The sequence below is a fragment of the Octopus bimaculoides genome, chromosome 25 (genome assembly GCF_046866305.1).
Source record: "Octopus bimaculoides isolate indiv1 chromosome 25, ASM4686630v1, whole genome shotgun sequence".
Lineage (NCBI taxonomy): Eukaryota > Metazoa > Mollusca > Cephalopoda > Octopoda > Octopodidae > Octopus > Octopus bimaculoides.
Window position 1 is genome coordinate 2925905 of NC_142952.1, and position 13278 is coordinate 2939182.

Genomic DNA, 13278 nt, shown 5'->3' on the forward strand with positions numbered 1-13278 from the left:
CACACCGAACAAAGTGCTTAGTAGCACTTCGTTTGTTTTTGCATTTGTGTTCAAAATCTGCTGATGTTGACTTTGGCTGTCATCCTTTCGGGGTTGATGAAATAAATACCTGTGAAAGACTGAGGTTGGTGTAATCAATTGGTCCCCACTTCCTCCAAAATCTTAGGCCCTGCTCCTAAAGTAGGAAGGATTAGTTGGTGAGCTGGCAGAATTGTTAGCATGCTGGGCAAAATGGTTAGCGGCACTTTTATTATTATAAGATGGGGTGTTAGGGGAAGGTAGAATCAGTAGTGCCGAACGAAATAGCTTACTGTATTGTATTACAGCCCTGTACATCCCAACTTCAAATCCTACCAGAGGTCAATTTTGCCTTCTATTTTTCCTCTGTTGATACAATAAAGTGTTGCTCAATCACTTGGGTGGTGTAGTGGTGGGGATCAGTCTTTCCTATCTTGGCCTTATCATCGTCGTCATCATCATCCATTTTCCATGCTGGCATGGGTTGGACAGTTTGACAGAAGCTAACTGGCAAGTTGGAGGGCTGCACCAGGCTCCAGTTGTCATCTGTTTTGGTGTGGTTTTAACAGCTGGATGTCCTTCTTAACACCAATTTGTGTGACATAATTATTATTTGTTTCCGTTTCCTTTTTCTTCCAGGTCAAATGACAAAGAAGGGCTAAAATTGTGGACTAAAAACTGGTCGACCCTCAACAACAACACAGCTGACACCTCACACACGCAACAGGAATGTCCAGAATTGAGACCAACACTGTCCAGCTTCAGGGTATCCACTTTTGTTGACCCTGTATTGATTGACCCTCAGTTGCCTGCAGAGATCCTGGCTGACCAACAAGACTCTGAGGCTGACGAGTCGGGGGTGGTGCAGGGGACAGGTCCTACTCCTGCCAGTGGTCCTCATCCACTGACCACGAATAATTGCAGTCCATCAGATCAGAATCACTCAGGTTGGTATTTCGTTTTTGTCTTGTCTTTTAATTTTTTTCAGTTTTATGGTTATGTGGCGTGGTGGTTAGGGCGGTGGACTTTCAATAATGAGGCTACGGGGTCAATTCTCGGGCCAGGTGGCATGAAGTGAAATAAAGCAACGCACAGCACTTTGAGCAAGTGTCTTCTTGTATATTCCTGGGTTGACCAAAGCCTTATATACCTATGTCTATAATAGGTGCAGGTGTGATGTTTAAGAAGCTTGCTTCCCAACCACACAATTCCAGGTTCAGTCCCACTGTGTGGCACCTTGGGCAAGTGTCTTCTACTATAGCCTTGGTCCAACCACAGCCACTTTCCAAGTGGATTTAATAGGCAGAAACTAACTGACAAGATCATCATATGTACACACACACACACATACTGAAACAAGTAAACAATAAAAAATGTATGTGTGTGTGTGTGTGTCACTCCCTTCTTACCTTGACATTGCGTGATAATTATAAACCAGCTTCCACTCTTCTGTGAAAACCTATCTGGCCTTGGGGAAATACCAGCTTGTTTAGGAACAGGGACAAGAAGGGTATCCGGATGTAGAAAGTCTTTCTCAATGAGTAATCATCTGACCCATGCAAGCAAAGAAAAGTGGATGTTAAAATAACGATGATGGTAATTAAAACAGAAAAATCAAGTATTTTGTTTAACATTTGTATTTCCTTTGTTTAGGTGTGGATCAAGATCCTGGTTCTCAGTCAAAAGGCACTGGATTGTCATCGTCATCGTCATCGTCATTATCATTGTCTTCTCTGTCATCCTCGTCATCGCCATCCTCCTCCTCCTCCTCATCGTTGCCATTGAAATCCAGTCACTTACCCAACAGTGGGAAAATATCTAGTCTTCTCAAGGATAGCCCGAATCGAACGGAAGCAGGTTCCAAAAAAGCTGGAGACCACAAGAAGGGTCAGTTTGTTTGGGAAACTGACAATGACGAACAGTCCAAGCCAACAGTCAACAACAGCAGTTGTAAGGTTAGTAACACATGCTGTGCCTTCTGATTCTTCGTTAGTTTTTTTCTGTTTGTATACCTTCTCTAATAAAATATCATGCATTATTTTTCCATTAAGTAATCCTGCATTATCTGGTAGCTTTGTGACTTAAATGATGTGATTATTTATTGTAGGACAGTGGTTCTCAACCTGAGGGGGCCATATAAGATTTTTGGCAGGGTCCACACAAAATAGTAAACTGGAGATCATCATCATCGTTTAATGTTCATTTTCCATGCTGGCATGGGTTGGACGTTTTGACTGAGGACTGACAAGCCAGGAAGCTGCACCAGGCTCTAATCTGATCTGGCAAAGTTCCTACAGCTGGATGCCCTTCCTAACGCCAACCACTCCGAGAGTGTTGTTGGTGTTTTTTACATGCCACCAGCACAGGAGCCAGTCAGGTAGGCCTGGCATCGGTCACATTTGGATAGTGCCTTTTTATGTGCTACCGGCACAGGAGCTAGTCAGAGAATATTGGCATCAGCCACATTCGGATGGTGCTTTTTATGTGCCAGAATCCTTGTCCAGTACCGGATTGATACCAAAATCTAATCGGTTCATGCCAGTCACGACGTCAAACATCCCTGAAAGTCTCATCCGAATCCATCCAGCGGTTCTTGAGATATCTTGTCTACAGACGAACATGACTGAAAACAATCCCTCCATCTTGGTGAAGGCAGAGGTAATAATGTAAACATGATTCAATTGAGATACAGATATACGGCACTAAAGTAAACTGAATTGATAATACCCTATAAATTGCAAGCATTCTTAAAAAAAAAAAAAAAAAAGGAATTTTGAAAGATTTATCAATAGAACCAGTCTTTAAACATCAAATGGGTATGGGGGATCCACCACAATGAAATAGTAATCAATGAGGTCCATAGATAAAAAATGATTGAAAACCCATTTTAAAATGACATTGTAGGGTAGGTTGGAGGGGCCAAATCTGGTTGGTTTGAATATAAAACAGGTAAAATATTTGGTCCCGACTTTTTCAGTTTCAATGTTAAAAGGTTCAAACAGAGAGCTAGAAGCAGGTTGGTATCAAAAGGGTTGAATTTCGTCTTCTTTCTGTATTTCAGCCTCCGTCAGTGTGTGGTGAGGGTGATTCCAATTTGGAAAGTACTGAAGATCCAAGACGAGAAAATGCAACAGAAACTTCCAAGGCTGTCACAGTGGATCCGTTGCAGGATTACCAAACCAATCTGTTGCAATACGTCATGCAGACGCAACAGGAGATCAATCATCGACTCGATTCAATAGGAGAGCAGATCGACAGTATGTATAGAGTCTTTTACTCTTTTACTTGTTTCAGTCATTGGACTGTGGCCATGCTGGAGCACTGCACAACTCGAACTCAGATATTTAGTGTGTGTCATTTGTTAGGATTGGGCACTTTTGTATTTATTTTCCTTTCACTGGTCTCTTATTAATGGGTAGAGTGCGTAAATCCACATGAAAAATACGCAACCTCACAACATGGCCATGTAATGACAAGTGACCATCAGTGTTCGACTGGTCATCAGTTTGTGTTATCACGGATCAATCCATGTTATGTAGATTACAATCGAATGTACCCTGTTATCCTGGATCGGATGATTAAAAATTAATGCAATCCATTAAATTGTGCCTATAATAATTGGTGCATGAGGAACTGTGAATAGTGATATAGACAAATGGTTGAAGGAGATAGCCGTCTTAACAATAATAATAATAATAATATTTCTTTTTCTATTTTCAGGACTGGAAGACAAGGAGAAGATTACAACACCACTCTCCTCTGACCTGCCCTTGTTGAGGAAATCTCTGCGGAGTATGATGAATGATTTGAGTAAAGTACGGAAGATGGCTGCTTACCAATGAATTCCATCCCAGGAACTTGGATATCTCTCTCTCTCTCTCTCTCTTGAAGAAGAATCTGGTGTCGTTTTCTTACTTTTTTTGTTTTGTTTTGGGGGAGTTTTTCAAAAAGAAAACAAATTACCCCCCCCCCCCCCCCCCCGCAAAAGCAAAAAAGAAAATAAAAACAAAATCAGGGGGAGGTGGCAGTGGCGGTGATGATGGTGGTGGTGGCAGACATGCAGGAGTTCAGGCATAGAATCACCACGTTACCATTAGTCATGAATGGTATCACTCACTCACTCACGCATGCACACACACACACTCACACACACAACATATGCCCTGATATACATACGTATGTGCATACATGTGCAAAAGGGCTGGTGCTTATGTCTTCCAAACAAACACCCTGGAGCCACTGATCAAGACGATGCGAACAAGCCTCGGAAAATTGGCTGTGGATGATGGCATCGGTGGTGGTGGTGGTGGTAACTATTTTGGAAGAAGGTGTCGGGGGTTTTCTTTTTGATGTGAAAAAAGGATTGCTAAACTTTTATTTATTTCTTTTTCTTTTTTTTTGTTTGTTTGTTTTTGTTTATTTAACAGGAATGGCTGTTATTTCAAAACAATATTGTATATTATTATCATTATCATTGCGTTCGTAAGAATATCTTATTTGTATCATACAATCATTATTCTGCCGAGGTCGACTTTGCCTTTCTTCCTTTCGGGGTCGATAAATTAAGTACCAGTTACACACTAGGGGTCGATGTAATCAACTATCCCCTCCCTCAAAATTTCAGGCCTTGTGCCTTTAATAGAAAGGATTATTGTTATTATTATTATTATTAAGGCAGCGAGCTGGCAGAATTGTTAGAACGACGAGCAAAATGCCGCTACGTTCTGAGTTCAAACTCCACTGAGATTGTCTTAGCTTTTCGTCCTTTAGGATTGGATTAAACACTGGGGTCGATGTAATCGACTTAATTCCTTCCCCCCAAATTTGAGGCCTTGTGCTTCCAATAGAAAGTATTATTATTATTATTATTATTATTATTAAGGCAGGGAGCTCACAGGATTGTTAGCATGTCAGGCAAAAATGCTAAGCAGTATTTCGTCTGGTTTTACGTTCCGGGTTCAAATCCTGCCGAGGTCAACTTTACCTTTCACCCTGAAGGTAAAGGGTCGATAAAATAAGTACCAGTTCAAGCACTGGGGTCGTTGTGATCAACTTAACCCCTTCTCCCCCTCCCCCACCGAAATTGCTGGCCTTGTGCCAAAATTTGGGACTATTATTATTATATTTATTATTATCATTATGGCAGCAAGTTGGCGGAATTGTTAGCATGCTGGATGAAATGCTTAGTGACATTTCGTCTGTCTTTGTGTTCTGAGTTCAAATTCCACCAAGGTCAACTTAACCTTTTATCCTTCTATGGTCAGTTTGACTAGACTGCCTTTCCACTAAATTCTTGGTCCTGTGCCTTTCTTACAAAGTCTTCATCATCATCATCATCATCATCATAGAGTAGAGTAGTAGATAGAATTTTTTTTTTTTTTCTTTTGGTTGTTTACATTCTGAGTTCAAGTCCTGTTAAGGCCAACTTGGCCTTTCATCCCTCCAGGGACAATAAAATAAAGTACCAAACTTCCACCCTTCTACTTATGTTGGGAAGATCACCATCATCATCGTCATCATCATCATCATTTTTACATCTGCTTTCCATGTTAGCATGGGTTGGATGGGTAATCCTGGTCTGAGTCTTTTCGTATTGGGAGCCATTTCTCTCGCGCCGTTGGGCTTGGTTTCTATGGCTGGATGCCCTTCCTGTTGCCTATCCTGTAGAGGTTGGGTGGTCCTCAGCAAGACCTGACTATAGGGACTTCACTGCCCTATGCTTTCTCTCTTCATTTGCCAACTACTTTACAGAGTGTACTGGAGGCATTTTCTTGTGGCATCAACACCAGAGAGGCTGAATTGTCTTTGGGGACGAAGGGCTAAGGGACCTCACAACCTTATGCTTTCTCTGCTTGTTTGCCAACCCCTTTTTGTGACACCAACACCAGAGGGGTTGTCGTGGTTGCCAGTCTCTCTAGAGAGGGCGGCATGATTTGGCAGCTTTCTGTTATGGCACCAACACAGGCAGTGGAGGAAGGTGTCTTGTACACAGGAAATTCTCAGTCTGTGAAAATCTTTCTCTAGAAATGTACATAGGCACCTCTTCCACCATTGATAATAATAGATTGGTAACCCTTTTGGACACAAGTTGAAGGCTGCCTTCTGTGTGTGTGTGTGTGTGTGTGAGATATGTTTGTAGATGTTTGTTTTTGTATATTGGCACACAATGTCATAAACATTAAAAGACTATTTAAAGAATATATTAAAAAAAACCCTCACTGTGCTGATTAAGTATTTGCTGACGATGTAACTCACTAATCATATGCGAATCAGCTCTCACGACCTCTTTCTATTGGCCAGTAAAATTAAAATGTGAGAACCATGTCATATGAAATGTAGAGAAACTCCTGGAAGCATCAACCCTCCTCCCCCTCCCCCCTCATCACAAATGACTCAGCCTGGTTCTTGTGTCTCTCAAGTGCACATGCACCGGACCAACCGTGTACACTTGGTTCCTGCACAGTAAGGGTTAAAAGGTGGTGGGTTTGTTCTTTTTGATCTCAAATTAGTGCTTATAATGTTTGGTGACCCTTGGTCTAGTGTACAGATGGAAGAAACAAAAATGTATGAGGAACCTACTCCCAATACAGTATACATATTAAAAACGCGTCCACCCCTTTAAGGAAATCAAGGAGTGCTTGCTGTAGATTTTACTTGAAATGTCAAAATGGGGTTGAATGAAATAGGTAGAAGCTTCCTTCTTGTTGTTGATGGTTCTTTTCTCTCTCTCTCTCTCTCTCTTTCTCTCTCTCTCTCTCTCTCTTTCTCTCTCTCTCTCTCTCTCTTTCTCTCTCTCTCTCTCTCTCTTTATCTCTCTCTCTTTATCTCTCTCTCTCTCTCTCTTTATCTCTCTCTCTCTCTCTCTCTCTCTCTCTCGTTGCCATCTTTTGTTCATGTTGCATCCATGTATATTTAGTCCTTCAGCATTCAGATCACTCTGTCAAATGCAATGCTTATTTGTTTACATTGCCTGGGAGAAAAGGTGGGGGCCAGCCATGCTAGCTTGGTGTGTTGGTGTCTGTGTGTGGCTAGAGCGTTGAGCTCACAATCACGAGGTCTTGAGCAAGACACTTTATTTCACGTTGCTCTGGTTCACTCATCTGTAAAAATTAGTTGCGACATCACTGGTGCCAAGCTGTATCGGCCTTTGACCTCCCCTTGGATAACATTGGTGGCATGGAGGGGGAGGACTGGTATGCACGGACGACTGCTGATCTTCCATAAACAGCTTTGCCTGGATTTGTTTCTCGGAGGGGAACTTCCTAGGTGTGATCCCATAGTTATTGATGACCAAAAGGGTGGGTCTTTACCCTATACTCTTTTACTTGTTTCAGTATTTTGACTGTGGCCATGCTGGAGCACCGCCTTTTAGTCGAGCAAATTGACCCCAGGACTTATTCTTTAGAAGCCTAGTACTTATTCCATCGATTTCTTTTGCCGAACCGCTAAGTTACGGGGACATAACCACACCAGCATCGGTTGTCAAGCAATGTTGGGGGACAAACACATACATATATATATATATATATGACGGGCTTCTTTCAGTTTCCGTCTACCAAATCCACTCACAAGGCTTTGGTCGGCCCGAGGCTATAGTAGAAGACACTTGCCCAAGATGCCACGCAGTGGGACTGAACCCAGGACCATGTGGATGGTAAGCAAGCTACTTACCACACAGCCACTCCTACGCCTACATATATATATAAAAGGAGGCAGCTTGGCAGGTTCATTAACATGGTGACCAAGATGCTTAGTGCTGTCCCTTCAAGCTTTGCATTTCAGAGTTGATGAAAAACATACCAGTTGAACACTGGGGTCCACATAATTGACTTTCCCCTCCTCCTTGGCGTTGCTGGCCCTGTGACAAAATTTGATGCCGTTATGTAGAAAAGCCATGAAACTTGCTAAGTTGAGCTTTGAAGTTGGAAGAAGCATTAATGGGTCAGTCTGGAAGAATCCAAACTTAGTGTCAAAACTTACAGTATCAGGGAGATAAAAAGAACCAAAGCAAAAAAAAAAACCCTTGTTGGGTGGAGAAAATGGTTCTGTAAATTTTTTTTTTTTTTTTTTAAGTTGTAAAAAGACAATTTGTTTTTAAAATGTTAAAACTTTTTAGTTTTGAAATTAAAAAAAAATGAAACAAAAAAATATGAAAAGGTAGAGACCAAATGTTGGTTTTGTTTTTTCTTTTTCTTTGAAAATCTTAATGGTTTAATATGCTTCATTGAGGTGGTGGTGGATCCCTTTTTTTTTCTTTGGCATCAAAATAATTCTGGTTCTTAACTGTTTTGTTAGCATATTTCCTTGTTTCAGTTAACTTTTTGAAATAAGAATTTAGTAAAATTTTTATTCGTTAATTAAGCTGTTTTATGTTTTTTTTTAATATTTTTGTTCATTTTTAATCTTTGTTACTCATAGATAACCTTGAAGTGTCTTTCTCTCTACTACTACCCCCCCCCCCTCCACCCCCTCTTCCTGCCATTGCTTCTGTTTGAGAGGTTATCAATCTGTGTGGAAATGAACCTCTTGACACTGTTAAATAAAATAATCTTGAGTTAGCTTCTTCCAGTCTGATAATCTGGTTCATGTTTTAAATACTGGTGATTAGCAATGGTACAGACACCATTTTTATTTATTTTCTGTTTCATTATTTATTAAAAGAATTTTTCCAAAACAAATTCCTTGAGACGAAACATGAAACCAAGGAAAAAAAATCTGTATGAATGTGTTTACCATTGTTAACTTCAGTTGTATTTAAAGATTTTTTTTTTTTTTAAATTTATATTCTGTTTCATTCGTCATCATCATCGTTTTCCATGCTAGCATGGGTTATATGGTTTGACTGAGGACTGGCAAGCCAGAAGGCTGCTCCAGTCTGATCTGGCTAAGTTTCTACAGCTGGAAGCCCTTCCTAACACCAACCAGTCCGAGAGTGTAGTGGGTGCTTTTTATGTGCCACCAGCATGGGGACTAGTCAGGCAGTAACCATGCTTGAATGGTGCTTGTTACTTACCACCGGCATGGCAGTGGCACCAGCATTGACCATGCTTGAATGGTGCTTTTTACGTGCCACTGGCATGGGAGCCCGTCAGACAGCACTGGCAATGACCATGCTCGTGCCAGTCAATCAGCCTCAACAGGTCTTTGCAAGTGCACCAGGAAAGAAAACATTTGTAGGAGTTAACTAAATGTAACTGTACCATCGGTTTCATTTAGTTGTCTGTATGGATACTAAACACAAGTAACAATAGAGATGGCAAAGGCTGAAGATCAATCCAGTTCAACAGCCAAGTGCAACCATTGAACAAGAGGTTTAAACCTAGTCTTCACAAGCACAAGAAACAGACTCTACCTACACATCCCTTTAGTGTGTGTGCATTGAACATGTTATGGTTTATGTGCAGAAACCATAAAACCTGTTAATATATATTTGTGTGTGTAAAATCAATCTGATCACCTGACACATATTGTACATTCTTTGTAAATATTTATTTAAATATTGTGCTACACAATGCATATAATAAATTTCTTTTTTAATGGTTTCTTTGTGTGTTTTTTTCATTGATTTAACTTTTATTTTTGGTTATATTTCTTTGGAAATATTTAGCTGCCTTTCTTCTTTCTACTATAGTCAACAAAGCCTTGTGAGTGGATTTCGTAGATGGAAACTGAAATGAAGCCTGTCATATATATGTGTGTGTGTCTTCATGTTGAGTAGTTCTTCAGTTTAAGGTAAAATTGCTTTTAGCATAACATGAAAACAAATACTAATTTATATACATTATATACGTAAATGTCAGACCATGAAAATGAGTGCTCAACACTGCATTGATGGATAAAGATTATTTGTGAATTAAGTCCACCATTGGTTTCATGTTAAGAAAAGTAATAATGTATCCTAGAAGTTATCTTTGGACAACCATTGCAATAAATTGGTCTTTCAACGATTTATTTACTAGACACAAACGATTATAATAATACTGTCAAACTTAATTTTTAATAATAATTATCAAATGAAGTATAATTTTCAACATCGTTCAAGGGAGATAAATTTAATAAGATCAGAGTTATTTCCCTTTAGAAGGAGACGCACTGCTAATGATTTTAATAGTTACCAATAGACTACTTCCGTACCTTTAGAAGCATGTAAACGACCAAGTTGATTATTATTCGCCATGAAGTGACAACCATTTAGCCATTAAGCGATCAGTCATTGGTGCGTTCTCTTTTAGTGATTTCCTCTCGTTGATCAAACTCCTGTAAAATCAAACCAAGCAGAAATTAATCATCAGTTGTGTTATTGTTAGAAAGGAAGAAAGCAACAAATTGGCAGAATCGCTAGCATGCTAGACAGAATGCAAAGCGGCATTTCAGCTATCTTTATGTTTTGGGTTCAAATTCCGCCGAGGTCAACTGTGCCTTTTATCCTTTCAGGGTCAATAAATTAAGTACCAGTAGTGTACTGGGATCGATCTGATCGACTGGCCCCCTCCCCAAAAATGTCAGGCCTTGTGCCTAGAGCAGAAAAGAATCTTCTGTATAAACATGTCCACCCTTAGAGAAATATCAACTTGTTTGGAAACGGGCAAAGGTCGACAACAGCAAGGACACCTCAGAGTTCCGTGAGGGAAAATTCAAAGAAATACTTGCCTTGCTAAGTTCTTGTGTTCGTTTGATGGTGACTTCATGGCAGCAGAGATCAACATTAAATTGAATACGTCACGCTGGGGGAAACAGGAAAAAAAAACAAGGAAAACAAATAAATTAAAAGATAAAAAAAATACTGTTTTATCTTCATTATGCATAATGGAGGTGATGTAATCAACCCCCCCCCACCTAAAGTCGATGGTCTTCTGCCTAAATTTGAAACCATTATTACTATTATCATTAAGGCGGCGAGCTGGCAGAATCCAGAGGCCCTATTATCGATTTTTCTTCAACAATCTGAGTATGCCATGAAGTTTCCAGACATGAGTTCTATTCACATGTCAAATTTCATCAACAATGAAGGAGGAGTAAGCTAACAACTCCACAAACGCACCCACAGACAGAACTTCCCACAAATGTAGTAGATTGTTTTAAAGAAGATTGTTGTGTAAGGCTGGAACAATGTGAGAAGATACAAAGTAAACTACAAAAGGAAAAGAAAACAACAAAGTTGCAGCTTTAACTTGTGTTTCTGTATTTTGGGGTAAAAACCTCTTCTTCAGGACATTTGGGAAAAGCGGGAGTTGGAAAAGATCGTTGCTCAGATGTGTGTGTGTGGAGGGGGGAAGGTAGAGGAGGAAGGTGACATGCACGGGCTGGTGTTGCCATAGCAACCAGCCTACTTCGTGTAGTTCCTTCCTGTTGCTCATGAAGAATGAGAGAGAGAGAGAACGAAAGAGTAAGAGAGCAAGAGAGTGCAAGAAAGCATAAGAGAGAGTGTGTGTGAGAGAGAGAAAGAGATATACACACAAAACCCCCCATACACCTACATCCATATAAATAAATGAAGAGAAGGTGCCTCACCTGTGCATTACTTCCACCGATGGTATAGATGTCATATCTGACAGGCATGAGATTATCGACAACAGCAGCAAATTCTTCTTCTTGGTAATCCTTCAAAGCTTTGCACAATTTATAGCCAACGTGTTCACTGATACTCCGATTATCACCTACACCATATCTTTAACGAGAATTCACAGTTGGAATTTAATTGTTAGATTTTGTCAAACTGTTTCACAATAATCAGGTCATCCCATAAGTCCTGTCCGATTTTACCTTTTTTTAAAATTGAATGAAATTTAATAGTATTTTAGAATATCTAATGGAATTAAAAATTATTTTTATGCATTTGTGCACATTTAAACTAATTAAATATTATTTTACAGAATAATAGATTTAAAATTTCTTTGATTAAAACTCTTTCTAACATGGAAGTAGCCGAAGCGACTCGAAACATAAACTCAGTTTATGGGAAAGAATGCTTGAACGAAAGAACTTGCAGAAGATGGTTTGCAAAATTCAGAAATGGAGATTTCAGCCTTGAAGATGAAGATCGAACAGGACGTCCAGTTGTGTTTGATGATAAACTCCTTGAGGCATTACTTGAAGAAAATCCTGCATCATCAGCTGAAGAATTGGCAATAAAGCTTATTTCAAACCAGACAACTGTTCATTGATATATTTAACAACTTGGAAAGGTTCCTAAACTTGGAAAATGGGTGCCTCATGAATTGTCCGAAAGCAACCACAATCAAATAATCAGGGAAAGTACATTGATGATTAAATTTCAATTAAATATAACATTTGATCACTTGTTTTCTTTATTCAAAATTCAGACAGAACTCATGGGATGACCTTGACCTAAGATATGTGGATATTATTAGCTGTGAGTGAGTGTTGGTGCATGTGTACTTGTGAGTGTTTGTGTAAACGTGCGTGTTTGTGTAAACGTGTGTGTTTGTTTAAATGTGTGTATTTGTGTGAGTGTTCTCTGCTTCCGTCTACCAAATCCACTCACAAGACTTTGGTTGGCCCAAGATTGTAATAGAAGACGTTTGCCTAAGGGGCCACAAAGCAGGATTGAACCTGAGAGCACATTGCTAGAAAGCAAGCTTCTCAAACACACAGCCAAGCCCATGATATAGAGTGCACACACACACACACACACACACACACACACACACACACACACACACACACACACACACACACACACACACACACACACACACACACACACACACGCGCGACCAATCTACTTACTCGATGAAGTCCTGAAGTGATTCCAGTAGTTTATCACTAAACTCTTCCTGGCCAGCGCCAAGGCAACTCATCATTGAATGGGCATCATTGAAACTGAGGATGTGGTCCGTGGCATGGTCTTTGAATTCTTCAAAACAACTCGACCAACGTTCAGAGACATTTATTCCTGTCAGACAAACACAGAAAATAAAACCAAGATTGGAACGGTTATTTGCATATTTATTCTTTTACTTGTTTCGGTCATTTGACTGTGGCCATGCTGGAGCACCGCTTTTAGTCAAGCAAATCGACCCCAGGACTTACTCTTTGTAAGCCTAGTACTTATTCTATCAGTCTCTTTTGCCGAACCGCTAGGTTACCGACTTAATCCGTTTGTCTGTCCTTGTTTGTCCCTTCTGTGTGTAGCCCCTTGTGGGCAATAAATAAATAAGATGGTCGTCAAAAAAGTCATGATATTATTGTATGCAAGCTGTACAGGTATATTTACCGTATTAAATAAGTCATAACGAA

The 13278-nt window shown here is 40.0% G+C and overlaps 2 protein-coding genes across 13 annotated transcripts in view; one reads left to right on the top strand and one right to left on the bottom strand.

The window, feature by feature from the left end:
- The window catches only part of LOC106868761 (PHD finger protein 20-like protein 1), a 43362-nt gene extending 33802 nt beyond the window's left edge, over positions 1–9560 (top strand). For 10 of the 11 annotated variants that reach the window (XM_089342328.1, XM_089342326.1, XM_089342330.1 and 7 more), the window contains 4 exons: positions 658–965; positions 1672–1973; positions 3080–3275; positions 3739–5573. In XM_089342328.1, the coding sequence (XP_089198454.1) occupies positions 658–965; positions 1672–1973; positions 3080–3275; positions 3739–3860 (928 nt within the window). In that variant the 3' untranslated portion in view covers positions 3861–5573. Of the gene's footprint in view, positions 1–657; positions 966–1671; positions 1974–3079; positions 3276–3738 lie in introns of all 11 variants that reach the window. The other variant, XM_089342334.1, reaches the window with a different exon arrangement.
- Positions 9561–9946: 386 nt separating this feature from the next.
- Positions 9947–13278, bottom strand: part of LOC106868762 (tetratricopeptide repeat protein 38) — a 14913-nt gene continuing 11581 nt past the window's right edge. For both annotated transcript variants that reach the window (XM_089342337.1, XM_089342336.1), the window contains exons 11-14: positions 12769–12934; positions 11530–11686; positions 10669–10742; positions 9947–10275 (exon numbers count right to left, since the gene is read on the bottom strand). In XM_089342337.1, coding sequence (XP_089198463.1) covers positions 10185–10275; positions 10669–10742; positions 11530–11686; positions 12769–12934 — 488 coding nt within the window. In that variant the 3' untranslated portion in view covers positions 9947–10184. The remainder of the gene's footprint in view (positions 10276–10668; positions 10743–11529; positions 11687–12768; positions 12935–13278) is intronic.